The sequence below is a fragment of the Echiichthys vipera genome (genome assembly GCF_963691815.1).
Source record: "Echiichthys vipera genome assembly, chromosome: 20".
Taxonomy (NCBI): domain Eukaryota; kingdom Metazoa; phylum Chordata; class Actinopteri; order Perciformes; family Trachinidae; genus Echiichthys; species Echiichthys vipera.
This window is the reverse complement of record NC_139845.1, coordinates 19,761,377-19,779,829: the sequence shown is the minus strand read 5'-3', so window position 1 is coordinate 19,779,829 and position 18,453 is coordinate 19,761,377. Positions and strand designations below refer to the sequence as shown.

Sequence of the window (18,453 nt, the reverse complement as noted above, 5' to 3'; positions counted from 1 at the left end):
CACACACACACACACACACACACACACACACACACACACACACACACACACACACACACACACACACACACACACACACACACACACACACACACACACACACACACACACACACACACACACACACACACACACACACACACACACACACACACACACACACACACACACACACACACACACACACACACACACACACACACACACACACACACACACACACACACACACACACACACACACACACACACACACACACACACACACACACACACACACACACACACACACACACACACACACACACACACACACACACACACACACAGGCGTGCTTCAATGGGTCAGCTGACCACGGACTATACTAATATTATGATTTAAGATGAATGTATGAAGTATTGAGATGTTTTGTGTGAACAATGGCACAGCCATATGGAGGGTTGTTAGTGCAACATTGTGAACTAAAAGATTATTGGGTTTTTGTGTTTGAGTATTCTGTTTTCCTGTTTATGTGTTGAAACCCCTGTGCTGTGATAATCGGGGCCAAAGGGTATATATAAAGGAAGCTTTGCTCACTTGGGGGGTGTCACGGACCAGACAGATGAGGACCACAAGTGCGTCACGTTTTAAGAGTTTTATTGAGGGTTCCAGAGAGGGAAAGGGAGTGCGATGTCGTGAGCCTGTGTGTGTGTGTTCCCCAGAGACGTCTCGTGCAGGTGGTGGTGGAGCGTCCAAGCTGGCCTGCAGAGGAGCTGGAATTCCGGGGCAGAAGATCATACAGGTCCAGAGGAGAAGGCAGGTCGGGTTTTCCAGGGCAGACGATCAGGCAGGTTTAGGGGCGAAGACAGGTCGGGGTTTACCAGGGCAGAAGATCAGGCAGGTTCAGGGGCGAAGGCAGGTCGGGTTTTCCAGGGCAGACGATCAGGCAGGTTCAGGGGCGAAGACAGGTCGGGTTTACCAGGGCAGAAGATCAGGGAGGTTCAGGGGCGAAGGCAGGTCGGGTTTTCCGGGGCAGAAGATCAGGGAGGTTTACAGGCAGGTCCGGGTTGTACAGGAGTCAGGGAGTAAAGCCAGTGAAGCACGATACAGAAGCAACTTCGCAGACGGTCTGACAAGGCCGAGCTGAAAAGCATGACTCTTTATGCTGGCGGTGGTGAGTGGGAAATGCACTGCAGCTGGCAGGTAAACGGGAGCAGAGCAGAGACAGGTGAAGCTGATTAGTACAATTAGTGAGTTGCCAGGCAGATAGAGAGTGCTCATGACAGAACCCCCCCCCCCCTAAGGGACGGCCCCAGAAGTCCCCAAGAAGCATCACCAAGCCGGGCGGGCGGAAGGGGGAGCCGGAGGAGGGTCAGAATTCCTCTGATTGGTCAGAATCCAGGTCAGGTGCCGGGTCCGGCCCAGCGTCAGGTGTCGGGCAGGTAACATGTTGGGGGCCCCTTGGGCGGCCACGCCTGACAGAGGGTTGGTCAGGATGCTGACGATGGAACTCGGAGATGAGAGTCCGATCCACAATCCGTCTGGCAGGCACCCAGGTCCTCTCCTCTGGGCCGTAACCTGCCCAGTCCACCAGGTACTGAATTCCTCTGCCCCGTCGCCTGGACCGAAGCAATCGCCGGACGGAGTAGACCAGACCTCCGTCTACGAGACGCGGAGGAGGAGGAGGGGGTGTAGCCGGAACCAGCGGGCTCTCGTGAACTGGCTTTATCTTGGGAGACATGAAATGTGGGGTGCACTCTCATGGACCTGGGTAGTTGGAGCCGGACAGCAGTTGCACTGATGATCCTCTGGATGGGGAATGGACCAAGGAACCGTGGAGCCAGCTTTCGTGACTCAACTCTGAGTGGCAGGTCCTTGGCCGACAACCACACCTTCTGGCCCACCTGGTAGGTCGGTGCCGGAGTCCTCCGACGGTTGGCCCCGATGGCGTAGCTGGTGGCAGATCTGAGGAGTGTGGCGCGGGCCTGAGACCAGGTACGGCGACATTGTCGAGCATAGGCCAGGGCTGATGGACAGGTGACCTCCCCCTCCTGGCTGGCGAAGAGAGGAGGTTGGTAGCCATACACACACTGGAAGGGTGACATGCCAGTTGCAGAGCAGGTGAGAGAGTTGTGTGCATACTCCACCCATGTCAGTTGTTTTGCCCAGGCCCGGGGGTTGGAAGATGCCACGCAACGGAGTGCCTTCTCTAGCTCCTGGTTTACTCGCTCTGACTGGCCATTGGACTGGGGGTGAAATCCAGAGGATAAACTGACTGTGGCCCCCAGCAGATGGCAGAACTCCTTCCAGAAGGTGGAAGCGAACTGTGGGCCCCGGTCCGAGACAACATCCCCTGGCAACCCGTGTACCTGGAAGGCGTGGTCTAGGACCACCTGGGCGGTCTCCTTGGCAGATGGCAGCTTCCGAAGGGGGACGAAGTGTGCCATCTTGCTAAAACGATCCACTATGGTGAGGATGACAGTCATGCCGTCAGATGGGGGTAGGCCAGTAACAAAGTCCAGAGAGACATGCGACCAAGGTCGTGAGGGCACAGGTAGTGGCTGGAGTAGGCCAGCTGGGGGCTGGTTGGAAGACTTGTTCTGGTTACAGGTGGGACAGGCACGAACAAACTCTCGAACGTCCTTCTTTAGAGACGGCCACCAGAACCGCTGGGTGAGTAGATGGCAGGTCCGAGTGGATCCAGGGTGGCAAGCAAGACGGGAGTTGTGTCCCCACTGTAGGACCTGGGATCTCAACTCTTCGGGGACAAAGAGACGGTCTGCAGGACATGAACTGGGTCCAGGGTGGTTGCGGAGAGCCTCCTGTACTTGCTGTTCAACATCCCAGGTTAGGGCAGCAACAACACAGGGACCAGGCAGGATGGGCACGGGTTCCTTGGTGTGCATATCGTCTCTCTGAAACTGACGGGACAGGGCGTCAGGCTTGGTATTGCGTGACCCAGGACGGTAAGACAGTGTAAAGTCGAAGCGGGTGAAGAACAGAGCCCAGCGGGACTGTCTGGGGTTCAGCCGTTTGGCGGAGCGGATGTACTCAAGATTCTTATGGTCGGTCCAGACCAGGAATGGAACTATTGAGCCCTCCAGCCAGTGGCGCCACTCCTCCAGAGCGAGCTTGACCGCCAGCAGCTCCCGGTTGCCGATGTCGACTTTCGCCATCTGAACAAAATTACGACGAGAGAAGAATGCACAGGGGTGGAGTTTGACATCCTCTGCCGCTCGTTGAGAGAGCACAGCGCCAACGCCGACATCAGAGGCATCCACCTCTACAATGAACTGCCGATCTGGGTCAGGCATCTGAAGGATGGGGGCAGAAGTGAAGCGTGACTTTAGGATACTGAAGGCGTCGTCGGCTGCCGAGGTCCAGAAGAATGACACTTTGGGACTAGTCAGGGCGGTAAGAGGGGAGGCAACGGTGCTGTAGTTTCGGATGAACTTGCGGTAGAAATTGGCAAACCCGAGGAACTGCTGAAGCTTCTTCCTGTTTTCTGGTAAAGGCCATGAAGTCACAGCAGAGACCTTGGCTGGATCCATTTGGATGCTCCCCTCTGCCACAATGTATCACAGGAAGGCCACAGACCGAGCATGGAATTCACACTTCTCTGCCTTGACATATAGGGAGTTCTCCAGGAGGCGATTGAGGACTAGCTGGACATGGCGGGTGTGTTCGGACAGGGTACGGGAGAAGATCAAGATGTCGTCCAGGTACACAAAGACGAACTTGTTCAGCATGTCCCGTAAGACATCATTGACCAGAGTCTGGAACACTGCTGGGGCGTTGGAGAGACCGAATGGCATCACCAGGTACTCGTAATGGCCAGTGGGGGTGTTAAATGCCGTCTTCCACTCATCTCCCTCCCTTATCCGCACGAGGTGGTAAGCATTCCTCAGGTCAAGCTTGGTGAAGACCGTGGCTCCCTGGAGCAACTCGAAGGCAGAGGTGAGCAGGGGAAGAGGATACTGGTTCTTGATGGTGATGTCGTTTAAGCCCCGGTAGTCGATGCAGGGACGGAGGGACCCATCTTTCTTCCCCACAGGGAAGAAGCCAGCACCAGCAGGGGAAGAAGACGGACGGATGATTCCGGCTGCCAGGAAGTTGTTGATGTAGTCCTCCATGGCTCTTCTTTCGGGGGCAGAAAGAGAGTAGAGGCCACCTTTGGGTGGAGCGGTTCCTGGACGGAGGTCTATGGCACAGTCGTAGGGCCGATGTGGGGGCAGTGAAGTGGCCTTAGCCTTGTTGAATACCTCCTGGAGTCCGTGATAGCATGTGGGGACGTTAGAGAGGTCAGGGACAGAATCGGTGGGTACCGAACAGGAGGGTAGCATGGCAGAGCGCAAACAGGTCCGGTGGCAGTCCTTTCCCCACTCAGTGATTGTCCCAGTCGTCCAGTCAAGGTGGGGGTTATGCTGGCGAAGCCATGGGTAACCCAGGATGAGGGGTTGGCCTGGGGAGCGGAGCAGGTGAAAACGGATAGTTTCATGGTGGTTACCTGAGAGCAACATTGAGATGGGCGCAGTGACGCTGGTGACTGTGCCAAGGAGATGGCCATCCAGAGCTCGGGCTGGGACAGGACAGGGCAGATGTTGACTCTCCAGCCCCAACTGATGGGCCAGCTCGATGTCCATGATGTTAGCCTCGGCACCGGAGTCCACCAGGGCTGCTAAAGTATGGGTGGTTTCGGAGAGGACAAGTCGAACTTGAAACGGGGGCTTACGGCTGGTGGAGGGTTGGGTGATCATCGAGCTCAACCGGATCCCTCCTACATCCGATGAGCTCCGGCTTTTACTGGACAGGTGGCGACACGATGACCATTGGCCCCACAGTACAGGCAGAGGTTGGACGAGAGGCGACGCTGGCGCTCTGCAGGAGTGAGAGAGGCACGGCCAATCTCCCTGGGTTCTGGCGGGTCGAGCTGGCTCTGGGGAGTGACTGAAGAGGGTGGCCGAGCAGCCGAATTACTTAGAGTGCGGACAGACGGCTGGTTGGAGCGTCCCTTCTCCCGTCGACATGTCTGGATCCGACGGTCGATACTAACGGCAAGGGCGATGGCCTCATCGAGTGTTGAGGGTTGGTCATGCGAGACGAGTTCATTCTTCACATAATCCGCCAGGCTGTGAAGGAAGGCATCCACTAGTGCGGCCCCGTTCCATGAGCTGCGCCTTGCCAGGGTTCGGAAATCAATGGAGTAGTCCGCCACAGTCCGGTTCCCTTGGCGGATGGTCATCAGTTCCCTGGACGCCTCCGCTGTTGATGAGCCCAGGTCGAACACCATTAACATCTCCTCGACGAAGGCATCGAAGGAAGCACAAGCTGGGGTCTGCCGGTCAAACTCAGCGGTTCCCCACAGTCGAGCCCGGCCCGTTAGGTGTGTAATGACGTACCCCACTTTGGCCCCCTCTGTGGCGAAGGTCCTGGGCTGTAGCGAAAACTGGACCCGGCAGCTGGTTAAGAATGCCCGTACATGAGCCGGGGTGCCATCGAAACGTTCTGGGTTGCCGATCCTTGGCTCAGGCGCACAGGGAGCTGGAGCGTTGGGGTCTGGAACAATTGAATGCTGAAGAGGTGCTGGGGCAGAGAGGAGAGAAGGCGCAGACAGAGCAGGTGCAGTTGCAGGTGTAGCTGGGGAGGGGTCATGAGCAGACGGAGAGGTCAGGTTTGTGAGCATTAGCAGGACCTGGGCTAGCTGTTGTTGCTGCTGTTGGATATGCTGTTGTTGTTGGTGACCGAGCTGAATCAACGATGAGATGTCTCCAGCCATCCGTTGCATCGCTCCCTCTGCATGTTCGAGGCGCTGCATGGCAGTCGGTGGTTCAGAGTCGGTGGGTTCCATGCTGGGTGTGTCGTGCGCTGGGTCCATGCTGGTCAGACCGTACTGTCACGGACCAGACAGATGAGGACCACAAGTGCGTCACGTTTTAAGAGTTTTATTGAGGGTTCCAGAGAGGGAAAGGGAGGGCGATGTCGTGAGCCTGTGTGTGTGTGTTCCCCAGAGACGTCTCGTGCAGGTGGTGGTGGAGCGTCCAAGCTGGCCTGCAGAGGAGCTGGAATTCCGGGGCAGAAGATCATACAGGTCCAGAGGAGAAGGCAGGTCGGGTTTTCCAGGGCAGACGATCAGGCAGGTTCAGGGGCGAAGACAGGTCGGGTTTACCAGGGCAGAAGATCAGGCAGGTTCAGGGGCGAAGGCAGGTCGGTTTTTCCAGGGCAGACGATCAGGCAGGTTCAGGGGCGAAGACAGGTCGGGTTTACCAGGGCAGAAGATCAGGCAGGTTCAGGGGCGAAGGCAGGTCGGGTTTTCCGGGGCAGAAGATCAGGCAGGTTTACAGGCAGGTCCGGGTTGTACAGGAGTCAGGGAGTAAAGCCAGTGAAGCACGATACAGAAGCAACTTCGCAGACGGTCTGACAAGGCCGAGCTGAAAAGCATGACTCTTTATGCTGGAGGTGGTGAGTGGGAAATGCACTGCAGCTGGCAGGTAAACGGGAGCAGAGCAGAGACAGGTGAAGCTGATGAGTACAATTAGTGAGTTGCCAGGCAGAGAGAGAGAGCTCATGACAGGGGGAGCATTCGGCTGAGAGACATGTGGGTCTTAGTAGCTGCTGTAAAATTCGGTTGTAGATATTTTTCCTCTGTGTCTTGTAAATATTTTTTCTCTCCTTCCTGTTGTAAATAATCCTGCTACTTTTGCTTTGCCACGTTTGGATATTTTTCTTTGGGTTTTTTGGTGTCAATAAAAAAATCACCACACTGAAGTTATTAATTTAGTCCAAAATCTTTTTTTAAAGCAATCCAAAGTTCACAAACAATTACATCTTGGTGTTTAATTTGGATTTTGCCCTGTCTAAAATCCATAAGGGTCCAGACTGCTGCACAGTCAGTTTTACAGTCAACCAGTAGGTGGCACTGTCAAAAAACCACAAGGGGCCTGAACGCGCGGGTCTGAATCTGCAGGTCTCCGAGTCTGCAGACACTTACTATTGACGCCGTCTTTTATCTTAACTCCACTCTAGAGAGAGCAAAATGAAAATTGTAAATGAGACAAAAATGACATGCCGTCATGTAAATAAGATAAAAAAAGATTGTTTAGTTTGTTTACTAAAAGGACAAGGTATAGACCTCGGGCCTGTTTCACAAAGCAGGTTCAAAAAACGGCATCACAGAGTGGTCCTGAAGCCACTCCTTTGAGATCTTGGCTGTGTGCTTGGGGTCGTTGTCCTGCTGACAAATGAACCGTCGCCCTAGTCTGAGTTCAAGAGCACTCCTGAGCAGGTTTTCATCCAGGATGACTCTGTACATTGCTGCATTCATCTTTCCCTCTATCCTTACTAGTCTGCCAGTTCCTGCTGCTGAAAAACATCCCCATAGCATGATGCTGCCACCACCATGCTTGACTGTAGGGATGGTATTGGCCTCGTGATGAGCAGTGCCTGGTTTCCCTCCAAACATGACGCCTGGCATTCACACCAAAGAGTTCAATCTTTGTCTCATCAGACCAGATAATTTTGTTTCTCATGGTCTGAGAGTCCTTCAGGTGCCTTTTGGCAAATTCCAGATGCGCTGCCTTGTGCCTTTGACTAAGGAGTGGCTTTTGCCTGGCCACTCTGCCATACAGCCTGATTGGTGGATTGCTGCATAGATGGTTGTCCTTCTGCAAGGTTCGCCTCTCTCCACGGAGGAACGCTGGAGCTCTGACAGAGTGACCATCGGGTTCTTGGTCACTTCCCTGACCAACGCCCTTCTCCCCCGATTGCTCAATTTAGACGGCCGGCCAGCTCTAGGAAGAGTCCTGGTGGTTCATTTAAAAATGATGGAGGTCACTGTGCTCATTGGGACATTCAAAGCAGCAGATGTTTTTCTGTATCCTTCAACAGATTTGTACCTCGAGACAATTTTGTCTCTGAGTTCTACAGACAATTCCTTTTACTTCATGCTTGGCGTTTGCGCTCTGACATGCAGTCAACTGTGGGACCTTATATAGACAGGTGTGTGCCTTTCCAAATCATGTCCAATAAACTGGATTTACCACAGGTGGACTCCATTTAAGCTGTAGAAACATCTCAAGGGTGATCAGTGGAAACAGGATGCACCTGAGCTCTATTTTAAGCTTCATGGTAAAGGCTGTGAATACTTACGTAAATGTGATTTCTTTGTTTTTTAATTTTAATACATTTTCAAAACTCTCAAGAAAACTTTTTTCACGTGGTCATAATGGGGCATTATGTGTAAAATTTTGAGGACAGAGAACGGCTGTAACGTAAAATGTGGAAAAAGTGAAACGCTGTGGCTTTCTGTATCCACTGTATTAACCATGCCAGGAGTGCATGAAACATGTTTTAGTTAAACTTACTGTCAGAAAGAACACAACCTTGGCTGCACACTAATGAAAGTCACTGTTCCCATTACCACAAATTGTCATTTTTACACTCACATTTTCGTATTGAATCATACATGATATAAAGTGTTAATCAGTGATCTTTAGAGGTGCTGGTAAGGGAATTTTGTTACCTTTCCACAAAGTCAGGTTAGCTGAGTCAAAACAGATTTTCTGCATCTCCTGAAATGCTGCTTGACCATCCAAAGAGACGGGGGAGTAATAAGGTTGGATGTGTAAAGTGTGATCATTCAGCATTACTTTATAATATATATAATACCCAACCCCAAGCTGGCTTGCATTTGCTTTCCATCCGGCTTGTTTTGTTTGTGTTAACTCAACATTCTCTGATTAAAATACATTGCAAACATTGAAGTTTCTCTAGTCTGTGCACGGGCGTCACACAGTGATAACATGGCAACTCAGCTAACATTAAATCCCACATCTAGCTGCCCTTTTGAAGGCACGTGTAGGACAAGAGAACATCAATCATATTCTTGATAATGGGAGGTTGAGGGTGGAGGCTGTGTGGCAGGTGGTGGGCAACGACCATCTCCCAGGCATCAATCAGATGAACATTCAGTCCTTTGAACATGGCTCTGAGCACCTTATCACGCTGCAGTGAAAACCAGTCGCTGCTGATAAAGATCTCGGGAAACTTCAATGCTTTGGGGTTCCCGGTCCGTATGAAGACCAGCGTGCCTGGAGCTCTGTCCAGCAGCCGCACCACCGCCCTACGGATCCTCTGCAGCCTCCGGATGTAGATCTCAATGGGGAAAGTACCAATGTGAGTCCAGATGCCAAAAACTATGACAGTGTTGGTGCCTCCATTTAAGCCATCTAATTCATTGGCAATGTAACGAAGCTCACTGGTTAGGACGTCGGCAAAATAGAGAGGGGGACCATGGCAGCGGAATGTCACTAATATGTTGTTTGCATAGTCTAAGGCCATGAAAGGTCCAAATTGCTTTGGGCTGTGCAGGTTAAACTCCTTCAGATCTAAAAGTATTACAGAGGGAACAGATTAAGCTGCAGAATAAAAAATTATTAAATAATAATTTCAAAAATGTATTTCAATAAATTATTGTGGATCAGGTACCTGGTAGTGCTGCATTGAGGAATTCAAACCATTGCCTGACGGTGGAGTCTCCATACATGTGGACCACCTTGCCTTTCAGACACTGACTGATAGAGGTGGTGCTGAATTGTTGAACTGTGGTGCCATCTAGTGCTCGCCAAACACCCTGGTAGTAATAGCCAGAGGGTCGAGACTTCACACCGCTGTTTTTCACCTCTGGTTCACCTGAGAAGAAGTTAAAGGACAAGGGTGGGGCTTTTTCATGTTTTTGTTATTGTCAATAAAACCCATGATAGATATCCAAGGTATAAATAACTATAATTTCTCCTGAGAGACTGAATACTAGTTATGTCCAAATGAAGCATTAGTTGTATTTGTTGACCCCACTAAATTGAGCATGGTTTAAAGAAAAGGGCTCATTTAACATCCCTTCTGAAAACAGTTGGTGCCATGTTCATGAACTTTTAGCCCAGTGCTCCATGCTCCCAGCGCACTTCATTAACTGTTTTTGATTATAACTTTTTTATTACTATTGTCAGGAGTGACTGTAGTAAACTTCATGCTTTACCTTCCTCTTTTGGAAACACAGTGACATTGACAGGTCCTGAAGGCCGAATGTAGACTTTTATGTTGACACCACTGAAGAAAAACACACATAACAAAATATCTCCTCACACCTTACAACATTAACAACATAAATGGAGAACAAAGATTATTTAAAACAAGTAAAATCAATCACCAAAATGGGACACAGCTGATTCCATGTTCTCAAAACTTAGCTTTTAAAAATCCATTTTGTTTAGTTAAAACTGCATCAAACAGCTCGATGGTGGGCCCGGCAGACATGTTGTCTTTCAAAGGCTGTAGCAGGCTCAGTAATGCTCCAAATTTAGGTTAAATCTTGGTGAAGGAAATCTTGGAGTCCCTTGACTTCTCACCTCAACATACCTGAATGAAAATGGGTTTGATGGGTATCTATAAGTCTCCTCTTTACAGACATGCACACTTTATAATATTTCCCACTTGCATTTTTTCTCATGCAGCATAAATGTGTTATGCTCGCTATCCTTAAACATTGCATTTGAACATTTATGCACACTGGGGTCACTAAACAGTCTTTTGTCTGACTGGAAAGCTGAGATTCTTGTGGGTTTAATCAACTCAATTGTGCTCATGTGTGATGATGATGTAAGTTCCCATAGTAGCCATTTAATTGTAGTAAGACAATTTTTTGAAACTTAATGTTTCTGCATACATTGCACTATTGTGAACTCTAGTTACAGCTTAAAAAATATAAAACTTTACAACCTACACTTAGGGTATTCAGAAGATGTATGGTTTTCAGAACGAAAGTACTGGCCCTCCAATCGCTGAAAAATGCAATTGTTACACAAATCTCCAAATGTCAAAAGTTTTTGATCCCAAATCCCAGCATTGTTTTTTTTTTATGGTACTCCTCAAGGCCTCTGTGTCTAAATGTGGTATTTTTTGAGGGATTTCTTTACCTTTTTTTAATCGATTGTGGAGTGGTAAGCAAACACTCAATTCATTTTAATTAATAATTTTACAGCAATCACAGCGCTGACCTGCATCTCAAATTAATTTTCATGTTTCCAGCTTTCAGTAGATGTACAAAACTTCTATTTCAACCAGGGGAGATTTAATGATTCCAGTTTTAGATGTGAAAATAAGACTCGATTACAAATACGTGACATATAAGTATTGACTAAATAAGATTCTTTGGCGATGAGACCTCATCATGACATCATGTTAGAGGGGTAGTGAAACCAAGGGTAGAGCAGAAGCGGACGTGTCTCAGGGGCCGGATCAATTGCAAAACAGTTCTTGCAGCTGAATAAAAAGGGGACTCATGTTTGACTGAAAATATTAGGTGTCTCAGCAGAATAATCAAACCAAGATTCAATAAACTAAGATTAAGTCATGTGAAAATTATCCGCTGTATTGAATAAAAGAGCAAACGTGTGAATCGGTGCAAGCGACAATAATGGAGCAGGCACCACCGCATTTGGAATGTTTGAGATTGAGGCTGACTAGGATGATGAGATAAATCAATGAATGTAATATCTCTGTTAGGATTAAATGAAGCTGAGGGAGTAGTGTACTCGGCGCATCTAAGAAATGCATAAAAGGCTTTAGTGCAAGCATTAATGCAGTAAGAATTTAGATACCCTAAGAGGGAGAAAAATTGCTAATTTGTAATACTATCTTTGCGAGATTTCATCCGCTGCAGTTTATCAACTGGTGGGGACGCCTTTATCTCTAAAGTGATGCCCAAAAACTCCAGGTGTGTTGAGCGGCCTGAAGTTTTCTCCTCTGACAGGGGAATGCTAAGAAAGTCAAAGCACTGTTAAAGTTTGTCAAGAAAGGTAGGCTATCGGAAGGTGGATCTACTAAGAGGAAGTCATCCAGCAGATGAATGATGCACAACATTTTTGTTTAGCAGAATCAGTAGAAATAGAAATGAAACTTAGACTTCCATTTAACGCCAAAAAGTGGCCATTAAGACAGGTGAACAGGAATGATTTTAAATGCGTCGGTTATATCTGCTTTGGAAAGCCATGCGCCCTGTCTGTCTTGTTTATGCAGTTGAATAGGGTTATCAACCGAAGGCTATTAACGCTCGTGAAGGGGCTGGAATAAGGAACGGATAGATCAAAAATGAGTCGCTTTTTCCCGGAGTATTTCCTTCCCTTTAAAGTAATTACAGATGGTTTTGTCATTTAACTGAAATAACGTGTCACCCAAGGTTAAAAAAACAAAACAAAAAAAGAAACATGCCCGACCTTATTTAGGTATCAAAACTACTTAAAAGTTACCATTTAACCGTTACTCTCGTACATGAACGGTTCCATATTTGCCATTTCTTGCAGCGTCTGCTGTTGCTATCAGTGTGGGAATGAATGCCAAGTAGAACTGAGAGGGAGCCACCCGCTGTTTGAAACGGCAGAGGCGGATACAGGGTCAAAGTGGCCGGAATCCCACAGAAGGAGCATGCTATGACTGTAGTGCCGCTGATGATCATGAGCAGTAATACTGCTGCATGAACTGTGTCCAGGACGGACGAGTTCATGCAGCAGTTTAATTGAGCGTTATACAACGCTGCTTTGCTTGAAAAAGCCTCATACAGATAGAATTTTTTCCCCCATAGCTCAGATGACGACCTGCATGACAACGGGCAAAGGAACGGAAGTGTGCTGCTTTAGCTTGACCTGGCCAATGTATACAGCTCCATTCCCTAAAAACCTGGTGAGAGGACCCTGTATCGCAACTATGTATACAGCAAGATCATGGACATAATCCTGAATTACTACGAGAGCTTCAGGCTTAGAGTCACCACTGGGAACTTAACATCAGAATGGCATCAGCTCCAAAAGGGGATTATAACTGGGTGTAGCATCTCAGACATCCTCTTTGCCATCACGATGAACAAGGTGGACAAGGCAGCAGAAGCTGAGTGCAAAGCTCCCCTGTCTATTCCTATCGTCCGACAACCCCCCATAAAAGCCTCATGGACGACCTCACTGTTACCACATTAGCAGTGCCAGGAGTTTGGTGACTACTCCAGAGCCTGGAAAAACTCATATCCTGGGCAAGGATGTAATACAAGCCTGCCAGGTCCAGGTGTTGAAGAAGGGGAAAGTGGTGGACAAGTTTGGCTTCCAGCTGGATGGTAATCCCATCCATCACCAGTCAAGAGCCATGGGAAGCTCTTGACTGAAGCCTCAGGAATACAAAATCCATCCAAGCCACCATCAAGGAGCTTGAATCGTGGCTCACCGGTGTTGATAAGTTTGGCCTGCCAGGCTAATATAATATATTGGATATACCACTGCAGAATCTTACCTCAAGTCCTGTGGCCTCTTCTGGTGTATGAGGTTACCATGTCAACAGTAAGGACCACGGAAAAGAAGGTCAGTAGCTACTGTCCCAGGTGGCTGGGGCTGCCACACAGCTTGTGCAGCATGACACACTCCAGCTACCTTACAGCAGGAGTCAAAGGTCTCTTGTACCAGTGAGGCACTGCTCTACTGGGACTCCAAGGACTTGAAGGTGGTGTAAGTTGGTAAAGCAGTCTGGACAGGCAAGAAGTGGAGAGACCAGGAAGGTCTACAGATAAAAGAGTTCCGGCTGAAACACCTGATGACCTCAGGAACATCACTGAAGATGTGCCCCAGATCATCCGAGGATGTATCCCCACAACTACCCTGTTTTGGCTAAGTCTAAATGCTCTAATCAACATTTTTATTACACAGCAGGCAGCTGTTTTCATCCCAGAAAGATCCATACATACATACATATTTCCATCCATCCATCTATCTATCCAGCATACTGCACAGGGCGATTACAAACAAAGTCAATGCAAATGGAGTTGGCCGGTGTGAGCTTTCGGTCACTCCCCAAAGCTCATGACCATAGGTGAGGGTCAGAACCATTTGACACTCCTAACTCAAGACAAGAACCCAAGATACTTGAACCCCCTCACATTGCGAAAATATTCTGCAAAATATTAATCCGAGCAGAGTATATTTACATGGCTTAAACAGTTAACTTAAACAGTTAAAACAGACATTTCCCCCTGGCGTTGGTGGAAATCCAACTACAGCTAAAGGGAGAATGAATCTAAGACCCAACTCCAAATTAATTTTAATGTTGCTCTACATCTACTGGAAGCAATATTATGCCACTCTCAGCCATATCAACTTTAAGGTATTTAAGGTTACAATCTGTCAGTGACTTTCTGACAGTCGCAAAAGTGTGCATCTATAAGGTTCTGAAAAGATGTAAGTTAAAATGGTGAGGGTAGGAATGTAGATGGTAAATGGACTTATATAGCGCCTTTCTAGTCATCTGACTACTCAAGGCGCTTCACAGTGTCTGTCACATTCACCCATTCACACAGACATTCACACCGATGGCAGAGGGCATCTACATACCATCTAATCTGATCTAACCATTCACACCACATTTACACACCCATGCGCAGCACGGGGAGCAATTCGTTCAGTGGGATCGAACCACCAATCTCTCGAACAGAGGACGACCCACTCTGCCACCAAGCCACAGCCGCCCCAGATGGACTGGTAAATCAAGAGCTTCAGGCTCAGCCCCTCTTCGCCACAACTGTGCAGCACCAAACCACCAGTTTATAACTACCAAAACATTGGGAAAATATATGGCAAAAATATGTATCATAGCCGAAGATCTTTACATGTATTTGTTGAACCCACTAGATGAGGCAACTAGTCTAATTCAGACTAGTTGTTTTGACTTGCATCTTATACTGAAAATGTATTTAAATTAAATGTAAAAAAACCCTGCCATTTCAATCATTAGAGGTCACAAAATGCCAGTCCTGTTTCTCTGCTCCCTCACCTTTGAAAATGCTTCTCCTCGTTGGGCTTGAGGTTTTGTGTGTATCCTGCTTTGGAGTGGCTGATCCTGGCGTCACAGCTCAGTTTCTTTGGCTTATAGCAGAACCAAGGCTCACCTGTACGTAGGTCAGTGTAGTTGCATAGTGGCTGAGTTGGAAGCAGGCAGACATTACAGAAGGTAGTTTCGTAGATTGAGCCTGAGTGGAAGAGACTCTTGAACAAAACCCTGTAAGGCTGTTCAAGGGTCAGCCTGTTCAGTACTGTGACAGCCGCACTAGAGTGAACCAGCATCACCTGATTGGACAGAGAACCAGAGTTTTTACAAAAATCTACAATTTGTTTTTAGAAATCAGCTTTATCCGAAATGAAAAAAATGTGAATGCACATTATGAAAGTTACCAGTTGTAGCAACAGTAAGGTGGGCGGGACAATCAGTTAGAGGATAGGTTACAGATAAATTACTTACATTACAATCACTTTTAACATGATAGGCTTTAGCATTACCTCAACCTGCGCGTCTCCTTCCCACAGTAAAGAGAATAGAGCAGAGTAGCTGCCATTGAGATGATCCACCACTTGCCCAACCACACCTGCACCAAGCTTCTGGTTGTGCAGCCTGGCCAGTAAGAAGTCCCCCCCAGACTTCTTGGGACGGCCCTGGAAGTCGAACATGTTGATCATAATATGCAGCTGATCCCCTACGTGCCACTGTCCCCCTCCCCTCCTTGGAAGAATGGCGAAGGAGCTGTGCGCTGGATCACTGGTCTGCTCCGGGGAAAGAGGCGGAGTTTCAGGCCAGGCAATGGAGTCTAGTAGGAGGTGTTCCTCCAGTGCGTCATTAGGAGACAGTGGCTGGAAGGTGCAGAAGCCTTGATGCATGTCAGGGCCAGTGGAAATACTCTGGACGATGATTGTGGAGTTTACTCCTTGCTGAAACTGGCAAGGGGTTAAGAGAGATGGTGACAAAGATGCAACAAACAAATGCAATGAAAGCAAACTAAATCTAACTGTAAAGAAAGCATTTCTATCTGTACGTCCTTCTCTTTTTCTGTTTGTCCTTCACATATCTTGAAAACTGTCCATCTGATCTACTTCACAGAGGGTGTATTGCTGGGGACGCAATGACGTAGTTTGTGTCAAATTTGGCGCAATAAGGCCAGATGGTGGCGCTATAGCAACAAACTTTGCATTTTGGACTGTAACTTTTAAACCATCTGTATCAAAAACAAAATTTACTTGGTTCTGTGGGTACAGACAAATATATCAACATCGCCCATGTGCTATTTTTCCACAATCTGGACAAAATTGTGTCCAGATCTGTTTTCTTGGCTACAGATTTTGAGAAGTCCATCATATCTCATACAGAACTGGGACCTTTTCAGATTTTTGATGTTTCAGACAGTTTTGTTATAGCAGGCTTGATTGTTTATATTCAGGACTTATATTACAAAATATGTCATATATCTCCTGAATTCAAGTGCAAGATATGATGTGTAGATCTGATGTCTGCGTAGCCATGACAAATATGGTGCCATTTGACCAATAGATGGCACTGTAGTGGCATCATCTGAGTATAAAAGTATTGTTTTCTTATGTTGTTTTTGTATTGTTACTGCAAATTTGGAGTGATGTGGAACAAGAACTTCGTTTGAGATTAAAAAAGTTCTATCTGATCTTATCTTAAAGGAAATATTTGTATGACTGTATGTATGCAATATGTTTGACTGTCCTTCAAATATCTCAAGAACTGTTCTTCCAATCAACTCCACACTTTGCAGGTTTATTGCAGAGGACTCTGTTAACATTGACCCATGGACAAAATGCATTTACACAAGGTAATCAAATTTGTGACCCATTTGTTAAGATTAAGGTCTCCAGTAAGAATAGGAACCAGTAGGTTGGAACATATTGATGGTTTTGGTCTGTAAGTATATAATAATGCAGCCATATCCTTTAACTACTTCCTGCTGCTGTCAGCAAGTCAGGTGCAGGATTAAGGGGATAAAAAGCATTTAACTACCCTATAAATCCAGACCCTCCGCCAGCAAATTTCAATTTGCCCTGTTGTTGGCTGTGGGCACTCTCCATTGGAGCTCATTAACTTTGTCAGAAAATCCCAACTCACCAGTCAAATTGTGCATCTGTTATGGGAAGGCTTAACACTTAATCAAAGTCTGGATACTAAACAACAAGATGGCTTCGCTTTGAGTTGAGTTCTATGTCTTTCTAGACGTGGGTCTGGATTTACAGGTTAGCATTTGACTACATTTATTTACAATAAAGAACATACATACATTTGAATATCCTGAAAACTGACTAATATTAAAGATGTACTATGTAAGATTTGAGATACATTGTTTCTAGCAGCCTCTTGGCAGTAAGATGTAACTGCAGGCGAGCCGGTTCTGTCATATGATCACAATCAGAATTGTTTTAACTCACTATTCGATAGTTAGTAACTTAAAAGACAGTTAAATAGATGAAAATCTTATGGAGCACAATGTTTAAACAGGGTACACCCTTTAAGTGGTCCCACTAGAACAAAGTTCTCACCTCTAGAATGCCCATGTTACGTAGAACAAAGAGTAACACAGTCACAGCCAGAAAGAGGAAATAGGCACTGTACTTCCTCCTTATACAACCTCTGGCCTTCATGATAGTCTTCATCTCTGGCAGCATCATATTAATGAGCCCAATGCCTCTGGTTCTGGATTAAAAATGATAAAAAACAAAACAAAGGGGTAGCTGACAACGTATCATGCTAAAGAATATTACTTGCTAAAATCCAATTGTGAGTATGCTCATCCAGTCTACATGTGTTTTGTTGATCTGGAGAAGGCATATGACCGGGTCCCTCAGGAGATACTGTGGGAGGTGCTGCGGGAGTATGGGGTGAGGGGGTCACTTCTGTGGGCCATCCAATCTCTGTACACCCAAAGCGAGAGCTGTGTCCGGATCCTCGGCAGTAAGTCGGATTCGTTCCCAGTGGGGGTTGGCCTCCGCCAGGGGTGCGCTTTGTCACTAATCCTGTTCGTGATTTTCATGGACAGGATATCGAGGCGTAGTCGTGGTGGGGATGGGTTGCAGTGCGGTGGGCTGAGAATCTCGTCTCAGCTTTTTGCAGATGATGTGGTCCTGATGGCATCGTCAGTCAGTGACCTTCAGCACTCACTGGATCGGTTCGCAGCCGAGTGTGAAACGGCTGGGATGAGGATCAGCACCGCTAAATCTGAGGCAATGGCTCTCAGCAGGAAACCGGTGGATTGCTTACTCCAGGTAGGGAGTCCTTACCCGAAGTGAAGGAGTTTAAGTACCTCGGGATCATGTTCACGAGTGAGGGGACGATGGAGCGTGAGTTTGGCCAGAGAATCGGAGCAGCAGGGGCGGTGTTGCAATCGCTCTACCGCACCGTTCTGACGAAAAGAGAGCTGAGCCGGAAGGCAAAGCTCTCGATCTACCGGTCAATCTTCGTTCCTACCCTCACCTATGGTCATGAAAGCTGGGTCATGATAGAAAGAACGAGGTTGCGGGTACAAGCAGCCGAAATGGGTTTTCTCAGGAGGGTGGCTGGAGTCTCCCTTAGAGATAGGGTGAGAAGTTCAGCCATCCGTGAGAAACT

The 18,453-nt window shown here is 47.7% G+C and overlaps 1 protein-coding gene across 1 annotated transcript in view; it reads right to left on the bottom strand.

The window, feature by feature from the left end:
* LOC310962766 (NXPE family member 3-like) overlaps positions 1-17,519 on the bottom strand; it is a 168,492-nt gene extending 150,973 nt beyond the window's left edge. The window contains exons 1-6 of the mRNA XM_083935330.1: positions 17,388-17,519; positions 15,339-15,770; positions 14,836-15,128; positions 10,010-10,080; positions 9,463-9,666; positions 8,769-9,362 (exon numbers count right to left, since the gene is read on the bottom strand). Coding sequence (XP_083791456.1) covers positions 8,809-9,362; positions 9,463-9,666; positions 10,010-10,080; positions 14,836-15,128; positions 15,339-15,770; positions 17,388-17,516 — 1,683 coding nt within the window. The 5' untranslated portion in view covers positions 17,517-17,519 and the 3' untranslated portion in view covers positions 8,769-8,808. The remainder of the gene's footprint in view (positions 1-8,768; positions 9,363-9,462; positions 9,667-10,009; positions 10,081-14,835; positions 15,129-15,338; positions 15,771-17,387) is intronic.
* Between the last annotated feature and the right edge of the window lie 934 nt (positions 17,520-18,453).